The 21,887-nt window shown below is 56.8% G+C and overlaps 1 protein-coding gene across 9 annotated transcripts in view; it reads right to left on the bottom strand.

The window, feature by feature from the left end:
* Positions 1–21,887, bottom strand: part of ABCG1 (ATP binding cassette subfamily G member 1) — an 83,370-nt gene that overhangs the window by 11,304 nt on the left and 50,179 nt on the right. For 6 of the 9 annotated variants that reach the window (XR_010376807.1, XR_010376808.1, XM_064476209.1 and 3 more), the window contains 9 exons: positions 14,238–14,355; positions 12,271–12,403; positions 9,914–9,964; positions 5,710–5,855; positions 5,365–5,488; positions 4,501–4,615; positions 1,404–1,588; positions 1,181–1,282; positions 70–238 (listed from right to left, as the gene is read on the bottom strand). Coding sequence is in view for 7 of the 9 variants with exons in the window: in XM_064476209.1 (XP_064332279.1) it covers positions 70–238; positions 1,181–1,282; positions 1,404–1,588; positions 4,501–4,615; positions 5,365–5,488; positions 5,710–5,855; positions 9,914–9,964; positions 12,271–12,403; positions 14,238–14,355 (1,143 nt within the window). In the remaining 2 variants the exon portion in view is untranslated. The remainder of the gene's footprint in view (positions 1–69; positions 239–1,180; positions 1,283–1,403; positions 1,589–4,500; positions 4,616–5,364; positions 5,489–5,709; positions 5,856–9,913; positions 9,965–12,270; positions 12,404–14,237; positions 14,356–21,887) is intronic. The other 3 variants (XM_064476208.1, XM_031459973.2, XM_064476218.1) reach the window with 2 other exon arrangements.

The following is a 21,887-nucleotide window of genomic DNA, read 5'->3' as shown; positions in this document are numbered from 1 at the left end:
GCCAAGCAGGCATGACCTCTGTAGCAGATAATGAAGGAGAGATGGGTGTGGGGTCTTCTGGGCACTCACACGTGAGGACAGTGGGCATGAGGGCGGCGAACATGAGGAAGAGCATGGAGAAGAAGAGGAAACCGGAGTTGCTCAGGACCTTCTTGGCTTCGTTCCCGATTCCCAGGTAGAGCAGGCCGATGAGGAGGCCGATGCCAATGTGAGACGTGATCCGCAGGTGCGTCAGGACCTGGGGGCAGACGCGGCCCGTATGCAGGAAGGTCAGAGGTGGGCAGAGAAAGAACAAGGAGGCCAAGGTCCCCGGAGTCGTTGGCCAAGGCAGATCCTGCCCCTTCTGGCCAGGAAACCAAGCATCCAACCTAAACCAACATGCATGTGCACACACACACACACACACAAACACACACACACACACACACACACGGCCACATTTTGCTGCTGTTACAGCAGGAGAAATTGCTGTCCTTTGTTAAATCCCTTCAAAAGTGGCAAACAAGGGCAGAGTACCTTCAGAGGAGAGGACAGGTGACATGGCAGTGGGGAAGGGGACAAAGAATGGATGTATAGAGCCCACCCTTGAAGGGCTCTGCCCCCTCCATCTTGCAGACTGGGTCCCAGAGGCCCCTGAGCACTCGGTCCCCCTACGCAGGTTGCCAGATGGTCTGCTTTTAGAGTGGATATTGTCATGGTTCCCACCGTTCAGCAACTCCTTCCCCAGACAGGCGTCCACACCCTACCACTGCCCTGTGCCTTGTGGAGCTTTCTGGAGGGAGGAAGGCACTTCCTGACGTCAGCCTTGGCCGATGGGATGTGAGCACAAGGGACAGCTTCCCCAAGGAGCAGGGAGTTTTAAGGGCTGCCATTGGGCTTCTCTCGAACTTTCTCTCTGTCACTTTCCAGCAAGGACCTGGTCCTCTGCTCTGGGTCCCAGGATGAGGACACACATGGAGCAGGGCCACTGCCTGAAGCCACCAACACACAACACAAGCAAGACATAAATATTTACTGTCACAGCCACTGGCATCTGGGGGAGTGTTTGTTACTGCAGCTTCACAGAAAGCTGACTCATGCAAATGGAGAAAGAACAACCTGAAAGTTTGGTCAAGATGCATAAACCCGAAAATGACCTGACAGCTCCTTCTGCTGCAGAGAGAAGCACAAACCACCTTACCGAGTCCCTCATGATACTGAGGAAGGTCCTTTTGAAGAGGATGCAGAACTGGGTGAGGCAGCTGGCCGAGAAGCTGTGACAGCCTTCCGTGGAAGCGGAGTCCTGAGGACACACCGGGGGGAGGCGGCTGAGACCCCAGCCCCGGGCGCCTCTCCTCTTGGCTTAAAGAGCAGCTCTCATGCAGCAGGTGCACCGGGCAGCATGCAGCGCCCCCGGAAATTACCTTTCTCAACCCCTCCACTCGTTTTGCCTGCTTTACCTCTTCAGAGGGCCGGTGCCAAAGAAAAGGGTTCACCTCGGCATCCCCGCCGGGCTCTCTCCTGTAGTCAGAGTCGCACATGCCCTCCCGGACGGCTCTCACCAGGCGGCCGTTCTGATCGCCGTATTCTCCGGACGCGACTTCCATGACTGCACGAGACACAGAGGGGTCACGCCAGGCATAGCTCCTGGGAACTGTCAGCCTCTTTCATTTTGCAACAAAGTCAGAATCTAGCGGGGAATATTTTTCTCTGACTCTATAGCTGCTGAGTGAGGGTGCTAACATGACAACATCATGCAACGACCCATGTTTTCCCAGCTCTGCAGGGCCCAGCAAGGCCCTGGAGGACGCCAGGACCCTAGAAATGCAGATGCGGACTGTGACGTCGGAAAGCCTGAGAGGTAATTAGCTCGTGCATCTGTTAACGCATCCATCCATCCAGTATCTATCGAGTGCTGGCCGCGGCAAGCGTCCGAGCTGGGAAAGGAGCACATGAGAGCAGGATTCCCGCTGGGAAGCTCTCTCAGCTCCTGGAGGGGGTGAGCTCTTCAGGACCAAGGAGAAGTGCCGGGGCCCACAGGCACGTGTGCTCGGCACCCAGGGGACATCAGGGTCTTGGGACCGTCAGCCCCCCCTTGCCCCAGACCCCCAGGGAGCGTCTCCTCCACTGACCCTCCTTGCCAGCCCATCCCTCCTCGGCTCCGGTGTTACACCCTGCTGCACCCCAAACTGTCCAAGGTCCCACGCTGCTTTCTCTCCTGGGCCCACACTCGCCTGGTGACTGCTGCTCCTCCCTGTCCTCCCACTGCCCTCTCCCTCCCCATGTCCCTCCTGGTGGGTCCGGCCTCTCACCTCAGTAAGCTTGTTGCTAATGCCCAAAGCTCCTCTGGCAAAGCCAGCTATCTGTTTCCCTGAGCCGGAGCCGGGGTGGCCAAGCCCTCCTCGGTCTGGTCGTAAACCAGGAGAGGGTGGTCCCACCAGGATGTCAGCACCGGCGATGCCAAGTGAGCCAGCACTGCCCGCCCCACTGCCACTCACACCCACCACCCTCCAGACGGCCACCCTCTCCTCACAACCACCTCCTCCTCAGGTGTGACACGAAGGACACAGCAGCGGCCAGAAAGGCACCCCCCACCTTCCCGGGACCGCCCCGCAGTCCCGCGTCCTGCTCCTCCTCCTCCTGTCTGTCCTTCCCTCCAGGTCCTCGCTTCTCTGCAGCCTGTGGATCTTGTCACACTTCCCCGCTCAGCAGCACCTGTCCCCGACCCTCCTCTCTCTGAACGAATATGCGACCATCCCCCTGACCGTCCAGCTGCCTGAGCCTCCCTCCCCTCGGCCTCGCCTCCTTCCAGCTCCCTGCACTCTGGCTCTGCTTCATCAGAGCCCTCTTCTTGTAAAAAGCAACAGTGTCTCGGGGAGCACGATTTGGAAGATGATGTACAGGAAACACGGGGACCAGGGAGCAGTGTGGCCAGACGCTTGAGAGCAAAACAGCTCAGGGAGAAAGGCTGACAACCAGGAGACTGAAGGGGTGGTTCTAGCGAGTTGAACAGGGTCCCCTGAAATTCATGTCCACCTGGAACCTCACAGTGTGGCCTCATTTGGAGAAGGTTCTTTGCAGATGTAACTGGTTGTGGATTGTGAGATGAAATCATCCTGGATTTAGGATTGGGCCCTGAATCCACTGACTGCTGCCCTTATAAGAAGAAGAGAGGACACACACTGAGGAAAAAGCCATGCGAAGACAGAGACAGAGACTGGGGGTGTGTGGCCACAAGCTGAGGAAGGCGGGAGCCACCAGAAGCTGGAAGAGGCGTGAAGGACCCCCCACCCCCTGCAGAGCCTTCAGAGGGAGCCTGGCCCCGAGGACACCCTGGCTTCTGGCCTCTAGAACCATGAGACAGCGGGTTTCTGTTGTTTTCGGCCACCCCGCTGTGGCGCCTCGTCAGAGCAGCCCCAGGAACGGAGGATGCCGTGGCAGGTCGGGCCCGGACACAGTGGCCGAGGGGGAGAGCGGACTGGGCCGGGTGTGCGAGCCCTCGGTGGTCTAGGAAGTAGGAAGAGAAAAAGAAGGCGGGGGGTGCGAGGTCCCCCACTTGGGATGCAGGCTGGAAAAGGGCATAAATGATGGGAGGGAGAGGGAGTTGGTTTTGGAGGCGCAGGACTTGAAGAGGCTGCGTCGTTTGCGGGTGGACGTGTTGGCCACGTGATGCGCAGACCTCGTGGTGGGAGTGACGAGGCGTCAGTGCCCTGGAGGGTCTGGGCCGAGAGGCGAGGCCAGAGGAGGAGCCACGGGAGCACCAAGGCGGAGCCCAGTAACCACCAGCCCAAGCAGGCGACGGGGCGTCGGCCGCCAGCCTCCGGACCTCCGTGTCGGGAGGGGTAGCTTGGACCATCAGCCTGGTCTCTGGGCTCCCGGAGACACTTATTTTGTTGTGTTTGGTCAAAATACAAATCAGCATTTTAACATCTCTGTTAGGTTTTTTTTTTTTTTTAATGTATTCTTTTTTAAAATTTACTTGTTTTATTTTATTTTATTTTTTTGGCAGAGGAGGGAGGTAATTCTATTTATTTATTTATTTATTTATTTGTTTGTTTGTTTATTTATTTATTTATTTATTTATTTATTTATTTATTTATTTAAGAGGAGGTACTGGGGACTGAACCCAGGACCTCAGGTGTGCTAAGCGTGCGCTCTTCCACTTGAGCTATACCCTCCCCACTTAACATCTGTGTTCATCAGTGCAAAAGGTTTGTTTTTTTTAAGGTTATTTCTTTTTGGAAATAACTTCCTTCAAACCAGAAGCATAACACAGTCAAGCATGAGGAAATATTTCTCCCAACAACAGATCCCTTGTCGTCCCCAGATATTTTCATCTGCGGGAAAGACCTCTCTTTATCTGTTCTTAAGAGTTCCACCACATGGTGGCGTGTGAGCCATCTGCAGAATATGTAAGAATATTCAATTCTTGATTTGGGGGCTTCAGGTAATAGCAGAAGCCCACCAAGAATGGAAGAGACCCGCTTTTTTTCCCTTCCAGCTGGTCAAGGCTCTACTCACCAAAATCAGCTGGGTTGTGGTAGGTTGGGCAGTTCAGACCTAAATCCCTCAGATACGGTACAAGATTTGAGACTTTCCCCCGGTATACACATTGTCCTTGACTAAGGACATAAAGCTGGAAAAGAGTAAGTGAAAGAAAACATCAACTCTGCTTTCCTCTGTAAGGAAAGAGGAACTCTCAAACCATGCACCCATCCACCCACCCAACTATCCATCCAACTATTCATCCACCCATCCACCCACCCACCCATCTATCCATCCAATCATCTGTTTGTCCACCCACCCATCCATCCACCCATCAATCCATCAGTTTCTCTCTCAGGAGAGCTTTCTGTTACTCCGCAAGGACTCATTGTTCAAAGAGAAACCCACGGTAAGTCAGGGAAGACAGAGGCTATCGTATGACCTGAAATTATTGTGTTGTGTTGCTTTTTTTCCTTTCATGTTAACCACCTGCTTAGGGAAGATTTTGGAACTACACACATTTCTTCCCTTGGGACTTTTTTTGCTTTTTGCTCATGATAATACCAACACCTAAGATTTCTGAAAGAGACGGTGTGGTACAAATATCACAAGCTGCTGCTTAATTCTGTAAGCCAGGTGTTCCCCACTGTGACCAGGGGCTGGGGAGTGAAGCCTCAGTGATGTCAGTGACGTCCGGACGCCAGCCCCGGACAGAGAACGCTGACCAGCTCTACCCACCCCCACCCCGTCCTGCCACCTGAGCTACTTAAGGCTCCAAAGCCTTATGAAATGTAACACTTAAGGCCACTAAAAACTGAAGGCACCCCTGGGGAACTAAGGGGAAGCTGGGAGGACCCAGGATTTGGTGCCACTTGGCTGATCACAGCAGAGCCGGCGTACCTGGTCGAACAGCTCGAAGAGCTTGGCGCTGGGCTGGTGGACGGTGCAGATGACTGACCTGCCCCCTTGAGCCAGGCCTTTCATCAGAGAGACCACCTGGAAGCAGGAGGCGCTGTCCAGGCCGCTGCAAGTCAAGGGGCAACGTGAGATGCCTGTGGGGCCCCCAGACCGCCCCCTGCATTCGGAGCGCCCTGGCTGGGCCCGACGTGGTGGGGGGTTGCGGGGAGGAAAGCCAGGAGGCCGGTGCTCCGAGCACACGGCTGCCCCGGGGCCCCAGGGACCCTGGGAAAAGTGCTGGGCGGGGGGGGGGGGGGGCAGAGGCCCCGCCCCCGCTGCTCCTCCTACCTGGTGGGCTCGTCGAAGAACATGACCGGCGGGTTGTTGACCAGCTCCAGCGCGATGGCCAGGCGCTTCCGCTGGCCGCCCGAGAGGCTTCCTGTCCGCGTGTTGGCGCAAGACAGCAGGCCCAGGGCCATCAGGATCTCCCTGACCTGGGGAGGGGAGAGTGGAGCCAGAGGGGCGTTAGGGACCACCGGCCACACCTCACCCCCTACAGGGTCAGCGTGGAACCACCAGCCGCCTCCCCATCCCACCCGCGGACACACACGGACGGACGTGCAGATCGCACCCTCCACCCGCCCCGGCCGCCCGTTGCCAGGTGGGCAGAAGCGTTTCCCAGCCCAAGGTCCTGATTTGGGTCCAGGAGGCTGAGAGGCAGTGCAGGAGCCAGGCCTTCACCTGTAAGCCCCACTCGGGGCCCAGGGAAGGGAAAGTGCTGGATAAATAGAGTAGAGTGGGCCGATCGGTGGATACGCAGCCGGACGGGTGATCCGTTTCTGACCAGCGCAAAGCGGGGTCCACCCAGATGCTTTAATGAGGTAACGGGTAAAGTGCTCGGCACTCAGTAAGCATTCACTCGACGGCAGCTCTTCATGACACACAGCTCTTGGAGACACAGCCACACTGGCCAGGCGTCTCAGAAAGAAGGACGGAAGCCCCTCTTGCACTTGTAAATGGGACGAGAAGGTCTCTGATGTGGCAGCCAAGACAGTGAAACTGCTCAAAGGAGTCACCACTGCCCTCAGCGGCCCTGCTGATGCCTGGGAGCAGGCTGGTCACGGAGACATAAATAGCCCCTGTGCGCGGAGCCTGTCGATCCAGCACTGACTCGGGAGCAGGAAGGTCAGAAGGCTTCAGGGCAGGCTGTGGCGCTGGTTTCAGCTGCCGTGTTCAGTGTCCAGAGTCCATTCAGGCGCCTTCCTGAAGGCAGCGGCAGGAAGGCGGAGGCCAGCTGCCACCCCTCCTGCCTCCACGCCAGGTTCACCTCCCCGGGGGCAGCCCGCCTGGGAGGTCCTGCCAGAATTCACTCGGCCATCATCTCGGCGCCTGGTGGCAGCAGCGGGCGGGCCCCAGCCCAGCGGTTTCTCTGGGAAGATGAGGTCATCCCATCCCAAAGGAGAAGAAAATCACAAGGAAGAAAATTTCCACTGTGGCTCTTAAATCACTCATGCAGGGTCAGGGCAGAAAGTGACTTTGGTGACAGGAAGAGCCAGGGCCCTGCTGCTTCACGGGTGGAGCAGACTCAGGTTCGAATCCCAGTCTGCCTCTCCCTTGCTGACCCCCAAACCCAGCTCCACAGCTGCTTCTAGAATGCACTGTCTCTGAGGGACACCAACCCAAAGGGAGGTCAGCGAGGTCACCGGGAAAAGACCATGTTTCCGCACACTTTGCCTGGTGTAGACGGCATCCGTTGGCCTTCCCAGGACGCCATGGCTCCAGGGGCCTCCGGGGACCCAGGCTGAAGGCACAGGACAAAGACTCCCTCTGGTCATTCCAGGCTCGCTCTGGGGGCTCACAGCCAGGGCACACACCCCTTCCCCTCCACCTCTCTGACCTCAGGGCCCTTTCCTTGTGGCCGAGCCGGTCTTCGCCCCCACCTGCCCTCAGCCCCACCGAGAGGACCTGGAGGCTGAGGCCAGAGTCAAGGTCTCCTGTCTGCTCCGTGCAGGCCTCTCGTCCAGGGTTCTCTCCAGAGTGATGCTCCACAGACTGGTTTTGTTTTAAAACTAAACAGAAAGGACAGTGTCCTGGCCCTGGGAGGCCTCGTTCCTGAGAAAGCCCCCTCGCTGGGGGCTCTGGAGGGCTGAGGCTCCTTTTCTGGGAAATGAGAAAAGCCGTGGCAGTATTCCACTACCTGCTGGAACATTCCATCCTATTGTGTTTCCTTGAGATGTAAACAGCCAGGACCTAGGTACACGCTGTGGCTGAGAGAAGTGAGTCAGGACGTGCCCTCGGCCGCTGTCCTCTCCTGGGAACAAACACACAGTTCTGCCGTGGGTTCTGGGCGGGGACCAGGAGGATGGGCTGGCCTCACCGAGCTGGGGGTGTCCTGTGAGGAGCGTGTGCAGGACCACGGGCACCTGTGCACTCTGCAGGGATGCTCTTTGCCTCGTTCAACCCAGCAGCAGACCAGTCTGCAGAGAGGCGGTCTCCCACTCTCTGGGACGGCTCAGCCACACGGCGGCAGAGAAGACCCATCCGGATGAGATGCTTTTGCTCTTGTGAACCCAGCTGAGAACAGCATGAGGTCCTCTTCCCGTCAGAGTCTTCACCAGACACGTGGAGGACAAGTACACGGCGGGCCCTCCCCAGAGACACCGCCGTTCCCTACCAAGAGGGCCATCCCGCGCCTGCGCCTTCTGTGCGAGCAGCAGAGGGGGTTCGGGGACCCTCCCCTAAGACTTCCACCAGATACCAGATGGGGGCCAGAAGCTGGCCTCTGAAGGCCATGACTTGACAGACAAAGCCGGCGCAGGGGGCTGTCAGTGCTCATCAGTGGGGTCCGCTGAGATGTAAGCCCACACTCCCGGCCTTCAGCTAAAGCCCCTCCCCCGGCTCCCCTTCTCATGTGGAGAGGCTGGTCCCTGCGGGCCACGCTGCAGGGAAGCGTCCCGCGGCCCACTTACTCACGCATCGCACCTGCTCCGTGGAGCTCAGACGTAAAGACATCAGATAATTCAGCTTCATGCCTCCCGGGGAGCAGGTGGGGGCCTGGCCTTCCACCCCCGTTACAGATGGAAGCCTGGGGCGCTGGAGGCCAGGGCCCAAGTTTGTCCAGCGGGTCCATGCCTGAAGAGGGCCCCTCGTGGGCTTAATTCTGCTCCATTACAGGGCTCTCTCTCTGCCAGCAAGACCCTCCGCCCTCCCTCGTCCGCTCACCCCACGTGGTAGGTGTAAACCGGTCGTCCCCGGCCACGCGGTGTTTCCCGCACCCCCAGGGCTGCCCACCCCCGCAGCATGTCTGGGCTCACTGTTCAGAACAGATTCGCCATGCTGGAGGGCCCTCTGCTTTCAGCCTGCACAACTGAGTCACAGCCCAGGCCCCTGCTTTCACAGGGGACGGAGACACCCACGTCACTGCCCACATCTCTGGGGTTCCATTGATCTGTTTTATTCCTTTCAGCTGCAGAATCAAAGAGCCCCCATGAAATGTCTTCGCAGCAGCAAGGAGGAGTTTTCCCTTTTCACAGAAATCGGGGTCTCCTACCCCGGCTTTGTGGTTACCCCATCCCGCCCCCCTTGCCCCCGATTCCCAGGCTGAATCCTGAGGATTCTGAAGAGCAGGGTGGGGCGAGGAGGCACAGCGAGGGAGGGGGTGGCCTGAAAGATGCCCAGCGCTCCAGAGTGGCTTACATCACGCGGTATCAACTGTGTGACAAGAGGGAACAAAGGTGGTAAACAGAGGTGCTATCAGCATTTCCTCCGTGTGTTTGTTTTCTCTTCACTCCATTTTACATAGAGATGGAGAGCCAATTTGCACCCCTGGCACAACCCATGATCCGACTCTTCCCGCAGCTGGACCTGGTCCTGCGGGTGTTGGGAGACAAGACGATGTCATAGAAGCGGAAATCCGCCCAATTCTATCCGTACGCTGGAGACCCCACAGCACGGAGAGGAGGGAGGCTGAGTTTCCCTTAGACGGCGCGTAGGTATAGACCGGGCTGCGCAGGGCTTTGTGGAGCTCCCCGCTGGGGCTGCTTGCCCGATGCCCTCTTGCCCCCTGGGCTTTTGGGAAGCAAAAAAGCAACGCGAGGGATTAGAAGGGCTTCGTCATCCCAGAAACTCGTTTACATGACGTTTAAAAAGCTGGTTAGTAGCACGTGAGAAGCAAATCCCTCCTCGCGAGTGTGTGTGGGAGGAGGCTTGCTATTTTTAAATGAATGACTAACCATCTTCATTGTGAGCTTTTTATAAAGAACAATGGCGTATAAAGGGTGTTAAACACTGAGCGAGGCAGAGCGCTGGGTCTGACCCTGAGGCTGGGCCCCCAGGCTGGTGTCCTGCACAACATCCCCTGGGTCTCTTATGGCAGTGTGGTCACCCGGGCGCTGGCTGCCAACCCTGAAGGCACACTGAGATGCCACTGTCCCCCGAACGCAGACAGCCGGGCGCCAAACCACAAACCAAGCCGGCCCAAAAAGGCCCCTCCACGCCTGTGTGCAGTGTGGATTTCATGCAATTCTGGACCACTCGTGGCCCATGCACTCACCATCTCCCTTCTGCCTTCGTCCTTCTCCTGGAGCTTCAGATGTGCGGACACCTGCAGGGAGCAAGGGCAGCAGCGTGGAGTCAGGACAGAGGGCCAGTGGTGCAGCAGACTCGCTCCGCGCACCGCGAGCCCGGAACCCCAGGGGCTGAGCTGCCAGATGACGGAGGAAGCCCTCCCAGGGCCGGGCTTCCCGTCTCCCTGGTGGGCCCCGGAGGCAGCAACGTCTGGGGTGCGTCCTATCATGTCTGCAGATTTCTCTGCTGTGCTCGAGCGAGCTCAGATGTGGGCAGCTGAGAGATAAGGAGCCCCCGGCATCGGGGGCTTGAAGACCACCAGTGAACATTTAGGAATCTCACTGTTAAACCACTGAGAGCTCAAAATTATCCCTAGTTGGGTATTTGCACCACAGAAACAGGCAAGTGGACATACGAGGACTCCAGTGCTGTTGTTTTGTTTTGTGAGATCCCACTTGCCGGCACACACTGGGCCCCTGACCCTGACCCCACGCAGGGAAACCTGAGTGGCCGTCACCACGCCCAGCATCAGTCTTGGTTCTGCTCTGCCAAGTCCTGTGACCTTGGGAAACCAGGACCTGGGTTTCCCCATCCACACATCTAAGGTGAGCTTAGAACCTGCCCACTCGGAGAGCCAGTGAGGTTGCTCTGAGGCTCCACAAGAGACTGAGATGCAGGGGACAGAGAGGGGCCAAGGGGTCCCAGAGTCAGACAGGGCCAGCTGCCAGCTGCGAGACCCCAAGCGTCCTATCTCGACCTGCCTGGGGCTTGAGGGTCAGAGGCAGCAGGTGAAAATGCGTGACCAGTGGCTGGTGGCCAACATCGTCCCTATGCATGTGACAGGCCATGAAGGGCAAAAGGTACGATTTCCTCAGGTTATCGGTATTTCTCAAGGTATCGTGAAACTCTTGAAATCAAAATCAAATTCTGGAAAATAAATGGATTTCACAGCAAAGCCTGGTGACAGGTCAAGGGGGGAGGATAGAGGTGAGAGTGGAGTCACCAATCTAGCAAAAGAAAGCGGTGACTGAGTTGGAAAATCAAAGAGGCATTTCTCTAACAAGTCGCCAAGCATTTAGTTCAACACCTCTTCTCAGCGAAGCTCTGGTCACCCCAGCTGACGGTGAAGGAGGGATTCAGGAATCAACAGGGTAGCAATAAACCTGTGTTTCCTAACTTCACATCCTACTTTCAAGCTCCTCATGAGTTCCCTGCACCTGCTTGGAGGTGAGAGAAACTGCACGTGGGGGCCACCCAGTGCTCATGGAGAGGTCTCCCCACACAGAGCATGCAGGACCATGGTGGGCGCGGGAGAACAAGCCTGGGGCCGTTCTGTTTCCCCACAAAGCAGGTTAGAGAGCAGATCACGTATGTTTCCTGCTTCTCTCTGCTGAGCTAAGGATCCCATGGAATTTGGATGAAACCCTGGGCAGCCGCCACCCTGCGACCTTGCAGAGAGAAAGCCTTGTCCTGCCCGAGTGAGGAGCGCAGGGCGAGACCCCTCCTGGCGGAAACCCAAGGTGAAGGCCTGTCTACCACCCAGGAACAAGGTAGACCGGCAGGGGAGGCCCCAGTGTGCCAGGAGAGGCCCGGAGGCTGGTCTTATGCCAGGGACCAGCAGACAGCAGGGGGCAGGCCGCCCCAGGGACAAACGTTCCATGATGGGCAAGGACTGCCCACTGGCCTTCTGACCTCCGCTGGCTCGGGGGCTCTCTAGCGGCTCTCCTGGCCCACACAGGGTCAGTGTGGGCCTTGTCCACCTGGCACTTGGCCAGGTCGCGGTCCTTCCAGAGAGCACGCCGGGCAGGGCCATCCTGGACCACACTGTACAGGACACCTGGGCTAACTGCTAACCTCTCAGAGGCACCCTTTCTCGTGTGCTTTTGCAGGATTACATGTTTGCTGACTGCAGGGCTGTGTGTGTATGGGCCTGGGACCCAGTGAGTGTGCAGCAAACACTGGTTTCAGCCCCACCTGGCAGGCCGGTGAGTGAGAGGACGAGACCACACGGCCCAGAACTTGGGCCCAAAGCCACAGAACACCGACGAGAAGGAAACACCCTAGGCCTCTGGGGTGAGGACTGTGGTTATCCTGGAGGTGGACTCATATCAGTCAGGTTAACAACCTTCTCAGAAACCTGACCTCAGTTTAGCCGTCCAGGGTCTCTAGAACCCAGGGTCTTGGGGGTGTGCTTTGGACGAAGCTGTCCGAACAGCACGCCTAGGGTCACCGTGTGAGGGAGGGGCGCTGGCTACACGCAGGCGGCCTGGCGGAGCCCACGCCGGGTGCTGCTCCAGCAAGGGGAACGGGGCGGCCGGAGTGGGGCTCCGGCCCGGGGCTCACCATCATGGCCTCCTGCACGGTCAGGTGCGGCAGCAGCATGTCGTCCTGCATGATGTAGCAGGACACCTTCCGGAAGCAGCGCAGGTCCCGTGGCAGGCCGTTGATGAGGACCGCACCCTTCATGCCAGTCTCCCTGCAAGGCCAGCAAGGGGACAGGTCGGCCCGACTCCTCCTGCACGTCCCCCTCCAGGGCCTGGGGAGGGGACAGAGGCCGCTCCCCCCGCCCCAGCACCTTCCCCTGCACCAGCAGAGACACCGAGGGCCGGGCAGGGCCGGGAGGCCCAGAGCAGCACCAGCACTCGGAGGAGGGAATCACAGGAAAACGCCCAGCGTGGGGGGGGGGGGTGAGCGTGAGGCCTCTCTGGACGGCACTTTTGTGACAGGGGCCTGCTGACCAAACCAACCGTCCGTTCTCATGGATGCTCCCACGTGAAGCCATGAGGTCCACCGTCCACACCCCAGCTTTGCAGGGGTTCACAAAAGGGCCTCCTGAACAATCCTGTGTAGCCGAGGCTGCCCCAGCTGCCCCAGAGGCCAGGCCAGTGCAGCCGCTATGTCAGAACCGGTGCCTGGGGGCGGCGTGGCTCAGTAGCTGACTGGGAGGGACCACGGCAGCTTCCCTGGGCTCAGCCGGCTTAAAAAGGAGGAGGTCTGGGCCCTGGACCCACTCAGCCAAGCGGATGGGAAGCTGTCCTCTCTGACCACAGTGGAGGCAGGGCACCCCAGGCATTCTGTGCAAGCGGAGGGGCCCGGCCCCGCCGGCCACACTTGCAGCCTCACTCACAGACCCACTGGGCACCCCCAAGCCCATGCTCTCTGGGTGCAGCACCTCAGCCCAGGAGGCAGTGGGGGCTGAGAACCCACTTTGTCCCACCCTGCCTCCTCAGTGCCCCAGAGAACAGAGACACAGCGGGTCTACGGAGACCGTGAGGCCGCATCCGGTGACTGTGACTGTGGGCCCTGTGGTGGGTCCCTTCGTTCCTCCGGGGGATGGGCTGGGACCAACCACCTTCTCAGGGAGCCGGGCTCGGAGCCCAGTCGTACAAGGTTGCCGTCCGTGGCTCTCGGAGGTAACGGGCAGGACCTGCGGGTGCGGGGTGCGCTGAGAGACGGCTGCTCCCACAGAGCAGAAGCTCCTGCGCTCTCACGGGTCTCCCGTGGGATGCTGGGTGTTGGGAAGTGGGCTTAACCGTTAGATGTGAATGCAGCAGGCAGGGATCTGCCGTAAGAGAGATTCTCAAAAATCCCGATTCCCAGCACAAAGGAGTAATTCAGAAGTGCAAAGGGGAGTGGGGTTTGTCTCTTTTTGCCAACAAATGAAATTATTTTTAAAACCTATTTGCTAAAGTTGGCAAATGGCAGTCATAAGGGCTGAAGAGAACTCGCTTTAAGAGAGCGCTTTGTAAACACTTTGAAAGATTCTGTTTTCTAATTATTACGTGAGCGGCACTGGACAGGACGTCAGGGGCTGTGGTTTCCAAACACTGGAGCCACTAACGTGGCCCAAGCAAGAGCCTCCACGTGAGGTCTGTGCCCCAGCCTGATGGCTCCCCTTCTCCCCTGAAGATGCCTGTCTTACCTTTGACCTTCATTCAGATGTGTCTCAGGCTCTCCTGCCGCCCCTGCCCCATCCAAGACCTCTCCACCGCTTCCTGTGCCCTGAGGCCAGGCCGGGGCTGAGCTCAGGCAGGCTGCCTCTGGCCAGGCTGCCCCTGGACCACCTCCCCTGAGCGCAGCATCCGCTCACCATGGCAACGAGCGGATACTGCCTCCTGATGCCCCCAGCGCCTGGAGCTCTGTTCCCTTCCCAGGGGCCAAAGCCTCTTAATGCAAGATCCCCTCAGGCCTCCCTGGAGTCTGCCCGGCCCTTTAAGAAGTGATGGGTGGACGTTCATACCGCTGGCCCCTGGCTGACAGCTGGGCAAGGGCCTCGCTCACTCTCCTCATTCTCCAAGGAGTCTGCTCACCTGTATCCGGCCAGGATGTTCATGAGTGTGGACTTCCCAGCCCCAGAAGGACCCATGATAGCCACCAGCTCTCCACTGTTGAATTTCCCAGAAATGCCTTTCAGAAGGGTCTTGTATCCTGGGAAAAGTGAAAAGTGGGTCACGTTCATTTTCCAACCATCTCAGGTCTCATTTTACCCCCGTGCTGCAGAAGCGAACACACAGGACATCTGACGACAGAGCAAGGCCCAAGGCAAGGTTTGTCACACTGTAGTATTTATAAAAATGCTGAGTTCTGGGCAAGAAATGCATTGCATGTCCTTCTGATGCCTCTGGCTACCTCCTCCTTTCATTTCCTGGGCTCTGTTAGTGATAATTGCCAGTACACGTGTACATCCCGCTTCAGAGCTTACAAAGCTCTTCCACGTGCCTCATCCAGGGGCACGTACGAGGGACACACCGTTCCCATTGCCAGTTGAGGGCGCAGGTGCCCAGTGGGCCCGGGTGACTTGTCCAGGCCCCCGGGGCCGGTGGGAGCGGATCCTAAGCCCGGCTCGCACCACCCGCCATGATTAAACGCACGCCTTTATCAGCTAAGTGAGTAATTGATTATTTTGCTTATGAATTATGTATTTATCATCTATGTAAGTATAAATTGTGTATATAGAATTTATTCACTTTTTTATAATTAAATGAGTCAGATTAATAATTAATTAGGAATTAAAAGTTCAGCAGGGGAGGGTACAGCTCAGGGGTAGAGTGCGCGCTTGGCATGCACGAGGCCCTGGGTTCAGTCCCCAGCACCTCCATCAAAAATAAATGAATAAATAAATAAATAAGCCTAACTACCCCCCCAAACAAAACAAAAACAAAACCAAAGTCTATCATTTTGCAGTTGCATCACCTTGCTTTGGAGTTTCTGTCAGATCTCCATCTGAGATCTTGGTAGAAGGAAAAAAAAAACACTACACACCCCAAACAGAGCCACATTACTTTTTTTCAGGTGGACCATTGAAATGAGCCACAAAGAATACAACAGAAGCAGCTGGGTTCGCCGATAAAGACTCCTAATTCAGAAACGTCCCTCAGTCCCTGAGAAAGACTCCCAGGACAGCCCCGTAAACGGCTAGAATCGGGCAAACGCAGTATTTTGTCTTCCCCGCAGGGTGGAAGGGGCCTGATGGGCCTGGGGTACACTGGACCGAGATCCTGGTCTTGGACTCGCTCCCTAGTTGCTCTCTGGACCCCCGAACCTGAGTGTTTACTCAAGTCCCAGCCTGGGTCGGGGGGAGGGTCTTCCCACAGCTGCCTCTCGTCTTTCACAGATGGGGACCCCTGAACACCCAGCCTGTCAGCAGGTGCCCCCTGGTTTGGACGGGAGCCCCTGGGACTTTGTAACCAGGCAGAGAGGAGCGGAAGCAAAAGGCACCTGACTCATTACGGGGAGGAGCCGTCGCCTGGGGAGGCCTGAGACCATCAGCCCGGTGGGAAAGGGGCAGAGAGCAGAGGGGCGGGGGTCTGGGAGAGCAGCCCAGAGCCGCAGATGAGTCAGACTCCTGCCATCGGGACGTCGGTGATGGCGGAGGTGGGGGCAGACACACAGCAGGAGAGCTGAAGACCAGTATGGGGGACGGGGACCCCAAAGGACCGTGTCTGCCCCTCCGTGGACAGATGGGAGAAAAGCTGGGGGACAGGGGGCCCCCCTCCTCTGTGAGGTCGAGCCCCAGCGCAGGCTCCTTGTGAGACGGAGTTGTGCAGACAGGCGCCAGGTGCTCTGGGCTCTGCGCCCCAGGGGACCCATGTGACATCACTGAGGGAGAGCTGGTCCCCAGTGTCTGCTCATTACCGGCCTCCTGGAGGTTCAGGCAGCATTGAGGTTACTCCACAGCAAGCCTTCCTTCAGGCTGTTCTTCCCAAAGTTCCCAAAGTTTGGGGCCGATCCCTAGCTGGTCCCCTGTAGGCTGGGAGCTGCCCGAGGAGGCAGAGAGGTGGCCAAGGTGACCACAGGCGACTTGGAGGACAAGTGCAGTCTGCGCTGGGTCATGATGCCTGAGGGCAGCCTCGCGCTGGGAAGCTGAGCAGCCCCCACTCTGGACAGAGCCATGGGCGCTGCTGTCACCGCAACAGTCCTGGGGTGACCCCCGGTGTCGGGGTTCACAAAGGGCAGCAGGTAATAAGAGAAGCCGAGGAACTCACACTGTTCACTCAGATGGAGATTTGGCTGTGACGCCATGGCCAGGACGCCAGGGACAGACACGGAGGTGGAAGCTGCACCTCTCAGGCTAAAAGGTGGGCAGACCAGGGCTCAGACTGTGGTCTTGCCATTTACAGCCCCCATACTGGAACTGTGGGTCTGACCGTGGACTCCAGGGCTACCCCAATGCAGTTGGGCAGAGGGAGTTATCTGCCTCACAGTCGTGCCTCAGAGGGGCTCCCAGGGGGACACAGGGGGACCCAGAGGGACCAGGAGTGCATGTGACGTGCTGCAGGGCCACCGAGATGTGTCCACATGCGTGGGCCCTGCGTGGGGCCCACCCACGTGGGCTGTGTGTCTAATATCAGAAACTTGTTTCTCTTTTAAAACATGCATTTGGGTTTGAAGACTCTGGAAAGTGACACTGGACATGGACATCTGGAGGGCATCCGTCTGTGCTCCCCTGGACGCCCAGGGGCTGGGACGGGGGAGCCAGCACACACGCAGCCCCGGACCGAGGGCCTGGGAGCCAGTGTGGGCTCTCCTGTGAGAGCCCAGCTGTGGGCGTCCAGCACGTGTACAGCCCTGTATTTATGTAATTGGCTCGTCCTTCCCGGCAGAGCCTTGCGTTCCGCCCCCTGATAGCAATACGAAACGGAGACACACCGCCCCCGCCCCGCCCCACTTTCCCGCCATAAGTGTGCTCAGCCCAGTTCTCGGGGTAAGGAGAAGCTGCCTCCTCCGTGGCCGCGGGCCCTTGTTGGGTGGGAGCTGGCCCTGGGCTGCCCCTCCAGTAGGGACGTGAGAGGCGGGGCCACCGACTGCGCATCAGCTGCACGCAGGACGTGGGCGTCCTGTCCTTCAATGGCCAGACCAGGAGACAGACCAAAACCCAGGCCAGAGAGAAGAGAGATGGAGAGAGACAGACAGACAGACAAAGAGAGAGACGACAGTGCCCTCAACACAGGGAGGGGAACTCTGCTAGGATGCTGGGCATCCTCTGAGGCGGGGAGGACACATTCTGCAGCGAGAAGATGGGGGGCTGATGGCAGGAGTGCCCCCTGCCCCAACTGGCAAATGTGCTGATGGGCAGGACAGAGGCCCCGTGGGGGCAGCAGATGGAAACCCAGGGTTCTCGGCCCAGAGCCAGGGCCAGCCTGGGGCCAGCTTGTCTACAGACCCCGATGCTTTCCACCGAGTGGATGTTGAGGTGTGTGACCACAACCCTGCCCTGAGGTGGGCTACCCCCTCCACCCCCTGCACCCCCTCACCTGCTCCACCCCTGCCCAGACAGCAGCTCCTGGGATGAGCTGATCCTTGCCCAGAATGGACGTCAGGAAATCAGGGAGAAACAGAGTGACCAACTGTCCACACTTCCTTATGTCAGCTAACAGGGCGTTAGGGAGAGACGGCATCTGTCAACACCTACGAGGTTCTGGGGACACAGCGGTATAAGGTCGGTCGGGTGGGGGGCCTGGATTTTCTCACTGGTAGAAATGCGCCCTTGATGGAGAGGCCGGGGAGCAGCCCGGCCCTCAGGAAGCGCCAGCCCCGGGCGTCCTCGCTCGGCTGTGCTGTGTCTTCCTCTTCACGCTCCCCTCCCCCGGCAGGCTGAGTCCCAGGCGCCTCTCCATACTGTGCAAAGGAGAGTCAAGGGCTCAGGGAGGGCGCGTGACCTTCCTGAGGCCACACAGTGGCTCAGCAGAGGAGCCAACATCCCAAACACTTCTGCCCAACTGCAGAGCAGCTCTGGCACCCGGGCCAGGAGCCTCCGCCAGCCCGAGCCGTGCAGCTGAGGGGTCCCGGCAGCCAGCCCCCGGCCTGGCCCCTCCCTCCTCCACGCAGGCTTGCTCCCGCTGAATCACTACGGTCAGCTCAATTCAGGAATGTGCATTCAGCCTGACGTCTCATGAAATATCCGACGGGGGGTGGGGAGGAGAAACCACACACCTTCCCTCCCCAAAAGACGAGACCCCGTTGGTCCGCGAAGGCCGCGGTTGCCACCTGTGTGCAGGCGGCATCTCCCACGGCTGATGTGGTGATGCCACTGGGCATCCAAAGAGCTCTTAACTTGTCCCCCATCCCTCATCCTTTAATTTCTTTTTCATTTTGAAATGTCTTCAAGTTAAAAAAAGAAAAAAAGAGAGAGAGAGAAACAAAAATTTCTTGCCAGGATGTGGGAAGCCTCTTCCATCTGGGGAGGACTCAAGCCCCGCTTCTGTCAAGGACCCCTGGCTGCAGGTCCACCCTCCGCCCGAGTGGACGCCCCCGTGGGTTTGTTATAAACACCTCCCGCCTTCACCGTCGGGGGCCGAGCCACAGACGGCTTCTCACAGACGGTCCAGAGCGCCGTGCTGGCCATACTGCCGGCACGCCCAGGCCTGTGTCTGAGCCCCTCGGGGGCCATTAGGCCCCCGATCCCTGCTACCTGCAGAAAGTCATAGGTGGCTTGCCCTCAGACTCCAGCCTGGGCCACACACTGGGGTTTCATTTAATGAGCTGCGGTCTGGGAAGGGGTGGCTTTTCTGGAGCGAGACCCGAGGGTCCGTCAGTCTGTCTCCGAGCGGGGCAGGGCTGGTCAGTGGTGCCCTCCCAGGCAGGCTGTCTGAAGGTCAGACGCCACAGCAGCAGCTCAGTGTTCCGACCCCTCTGGGGGTAAGTATGCCATAAAAATACAGGGATAAACCACAGGAACCACAGCCGCCATGTGTGTTGGGCCACCCAGGATATTCCTCCTCTGAGCCTCATGGCAAAGGGGTGAGGCTCATCACAGAGGGTCCCCGTGGGCAGAGAGAAGGGGGTCTGCCCAAAGTCCCCTCCACAGCCCTGCTGTCCCTCTCCCCCAGGATCTCTGCACCCATCAGTCTGTGCTTGGAGACAAGGTTTCAGATCGTGCGGGTCCGATCCTCATCAGGAGACCTCCTCTCAGGTGGGGGACAATAAAACAGATGCCCAACCACCCCTCCAGCCCCACCCCCATGTCTCCACACCCAGGAGGTCAGCTTTGCAACCACAGGAACCAGCTCCTGTCATCACGCCTGAGCCCCAGGGACATCCGGAAGCACTGTGACGCCTCCCTGTGGCATCTACATGCAGCTCCAAGGAGGCCTGTAAGCTACCGGGCTGGGCTGGGGGTGCCCTGTGCCGTCTGAAGGCAGTGGTCGGGGATTCCCTGTGGGGCCAGTTCCCAGAAACACTCGGTTCCCAGCCTCCCGATCCCACCCATGGGATGGAGGTTAGCCTCTGCTCTAAACATGTTTGGTCCTTTTGTTCATGTGCCCATTGGACATTTGTATGTCTTCACTGGAGAAATGTTTGTTTAGGCCTTCTGCCCTTTTTTGGATTGGGTTGTTTTCTTCCCATTTGTTATTGAGCTGTGTGAGCTGTTTACATGTTCTGGAAACTAAGCCCACGCCAATCCCGTCATTTGCAGTTGTTTTCTCCCAAGTCCGCAGGCTGTCTTCACATTTTATTTATAGCATCCTTTGCTGTGCAAAAGCTTGCAAGTTTGATTAGGTCCCATTTGCTTATTTTTGCTTTTGCTTCTATTGCCTCGGTAGACTGCCTTAGGAGAACATGGCTAAGATTTATGTCAGAGAATGTTTTGCCTATGTTTTCTTCTAGGAGGTTTATAGTATCTTATCTTATTTTTAAGTCTTTAAGCCATTTTGAGTTTGAAAAAAATGCTCAATATCACTAATTATCAGAGAAATGCAAATCAAAACTACAATGAGGTATCACCTCACACCAGTCAGAATGGCCATCATTCAAAAGTCCACAAATGATAAACGCTGGAGAGGGTGTGGAGAAAAGGGAACCCGCCTCCACTGTTTGGTGTAGCCACTATGGAAAACATTATGGAGATTCTTCAAAAAACTAAAAACAGGGTTACCATATGATCCAGCAATCCCACTCCTGGGCATCTATCTGGAGGAAACTCTAATTTGAAAAGATACCCACACTCCAGTGTTCATAGCAGCACTATTTACAACAGCCAAGACATGGAAATAACCTAAATGTCCACCAACAGATGACTGGAGAAAGAAGATGTGTTATATTTATACAGTGGAATACTATTCAGCCATAAAAAGAATAAAATAATGCTACTTGTGGCAACATGGATGGACCTGGAGATCATCATACTAAGTAAAGTAAGCCAGAAAGAGAAAGAGAAATACCATATGATATCATTTATATGTGGAATCTAGAAAAAAAAAGACAAAAATGAACTTAGTTAGAAAATTAACTTAGTTAGATAGAAAATGAACTTACAGTTACCAGGGGGCAATGAGGGTGGTGGAGGGGTAAATTAGGAATTCAGGATCTGCAGATACAAATGGGAGTTTGAGATTTGCAGATACTAACTATTGTATATAAAATAGATAAACAGCAAGCTTATGCTGTACAGCACAGGGAACTCTAGTCAGTATCTTTTAGTAACCTACAATGAAAAAGACCATGAAGGCGAGTATGTGTATGTATGTGTACGACTGAACAATTACACCAGAAATGGACACAACATTGTAAACTGACTATACTTCAATTTAAAAAAAATACTATATATGAAATAGATAAGCAACAAGAATTTACCGTACAGCTCAGGGAGCTATATTCAACACCTTGTAACAGTCTGTAACGAAGAAGAGCATGAAAAGGAGTGCATATACACACGTAACTGAGTCACTGTGCTGTGCACCAGAAACTAACACAATGTTGTAAATTGACTATACTTCAATTTTTAAAAAAGTCTCCAAAAAAAAATAAAATAAACAAGTTTGGCCCATGTCACCATGGCACAGAGTCCTCCCTTTCCTCCCTGGGTTCATCCAGGAAACCCTGACCCTTTGCCCTTCCTGTCCTGTGAGCCTGGACATGATTTTGCTGTTAGAATGACACATCCAGGAAACGGCGACCCTGACGGTGGTGGGACTGACAGTGCGGAAGGACCCCCGGGGCCCGTCACCGTGTGCATTAAACCCGCGCACAAGCACCTGATGTTCACAACGACATGGTTCCAGCATCTTGCCAGTTTCCCCACATGAATGAAGTTAGGAAAGCAAGACAACGGCCAGCTCTCCAAAAGCCACACGGGCCCAGTTCACCTCCATAGTCCTGGGGACAGCAGGGCCCCCACACCATGGAGGCCCCCAGGGAGGGCTCCTCAAACGAACGGCCGGGCAGTGGTGATGACGAGGCTCCAGTCCTGCAGGCCAGGCACTGGTGCACCTTTTCTGGAAGGGGCTGGATTGCCCACATGTTAGACTCCGCAGGGTACACAGCCTGTCACAACCACTCAGTTCCGTTGTTTTGCCACTAAAGGAGCCAGCCAGATGGGATGAACCGATGCGGTGCTATTTCGACAAAACATCACTTACAGAACCAGAAGGTGTGTGAGTTTGGTCCCCAGGTTGTTGTTTGTCCCCAGAATTCCGGAATTAATGACTCCAGCTCCCCTAGCACGAGAAGTGACAGCCTGC

Source organism: Camelus dromedarius, chromosome 2, assembly GCF_036321535.1.
Source record: "Camelus dromedarius isolate mCamDro1 chromosome 2, mCamDro1.pat, whole genome shotgun sequence".
Taxonomy (NCBI): Eukaryota; Metazoa; Chordata; class Mammalia; order Artiodactyla; family Camelidae; genus Camelus; species Camelus dromedarius.
Note: the sequence above shows the minus strand (reverse complement) of the source record. Positions and strands in the feature narration are given on the sequence as shown.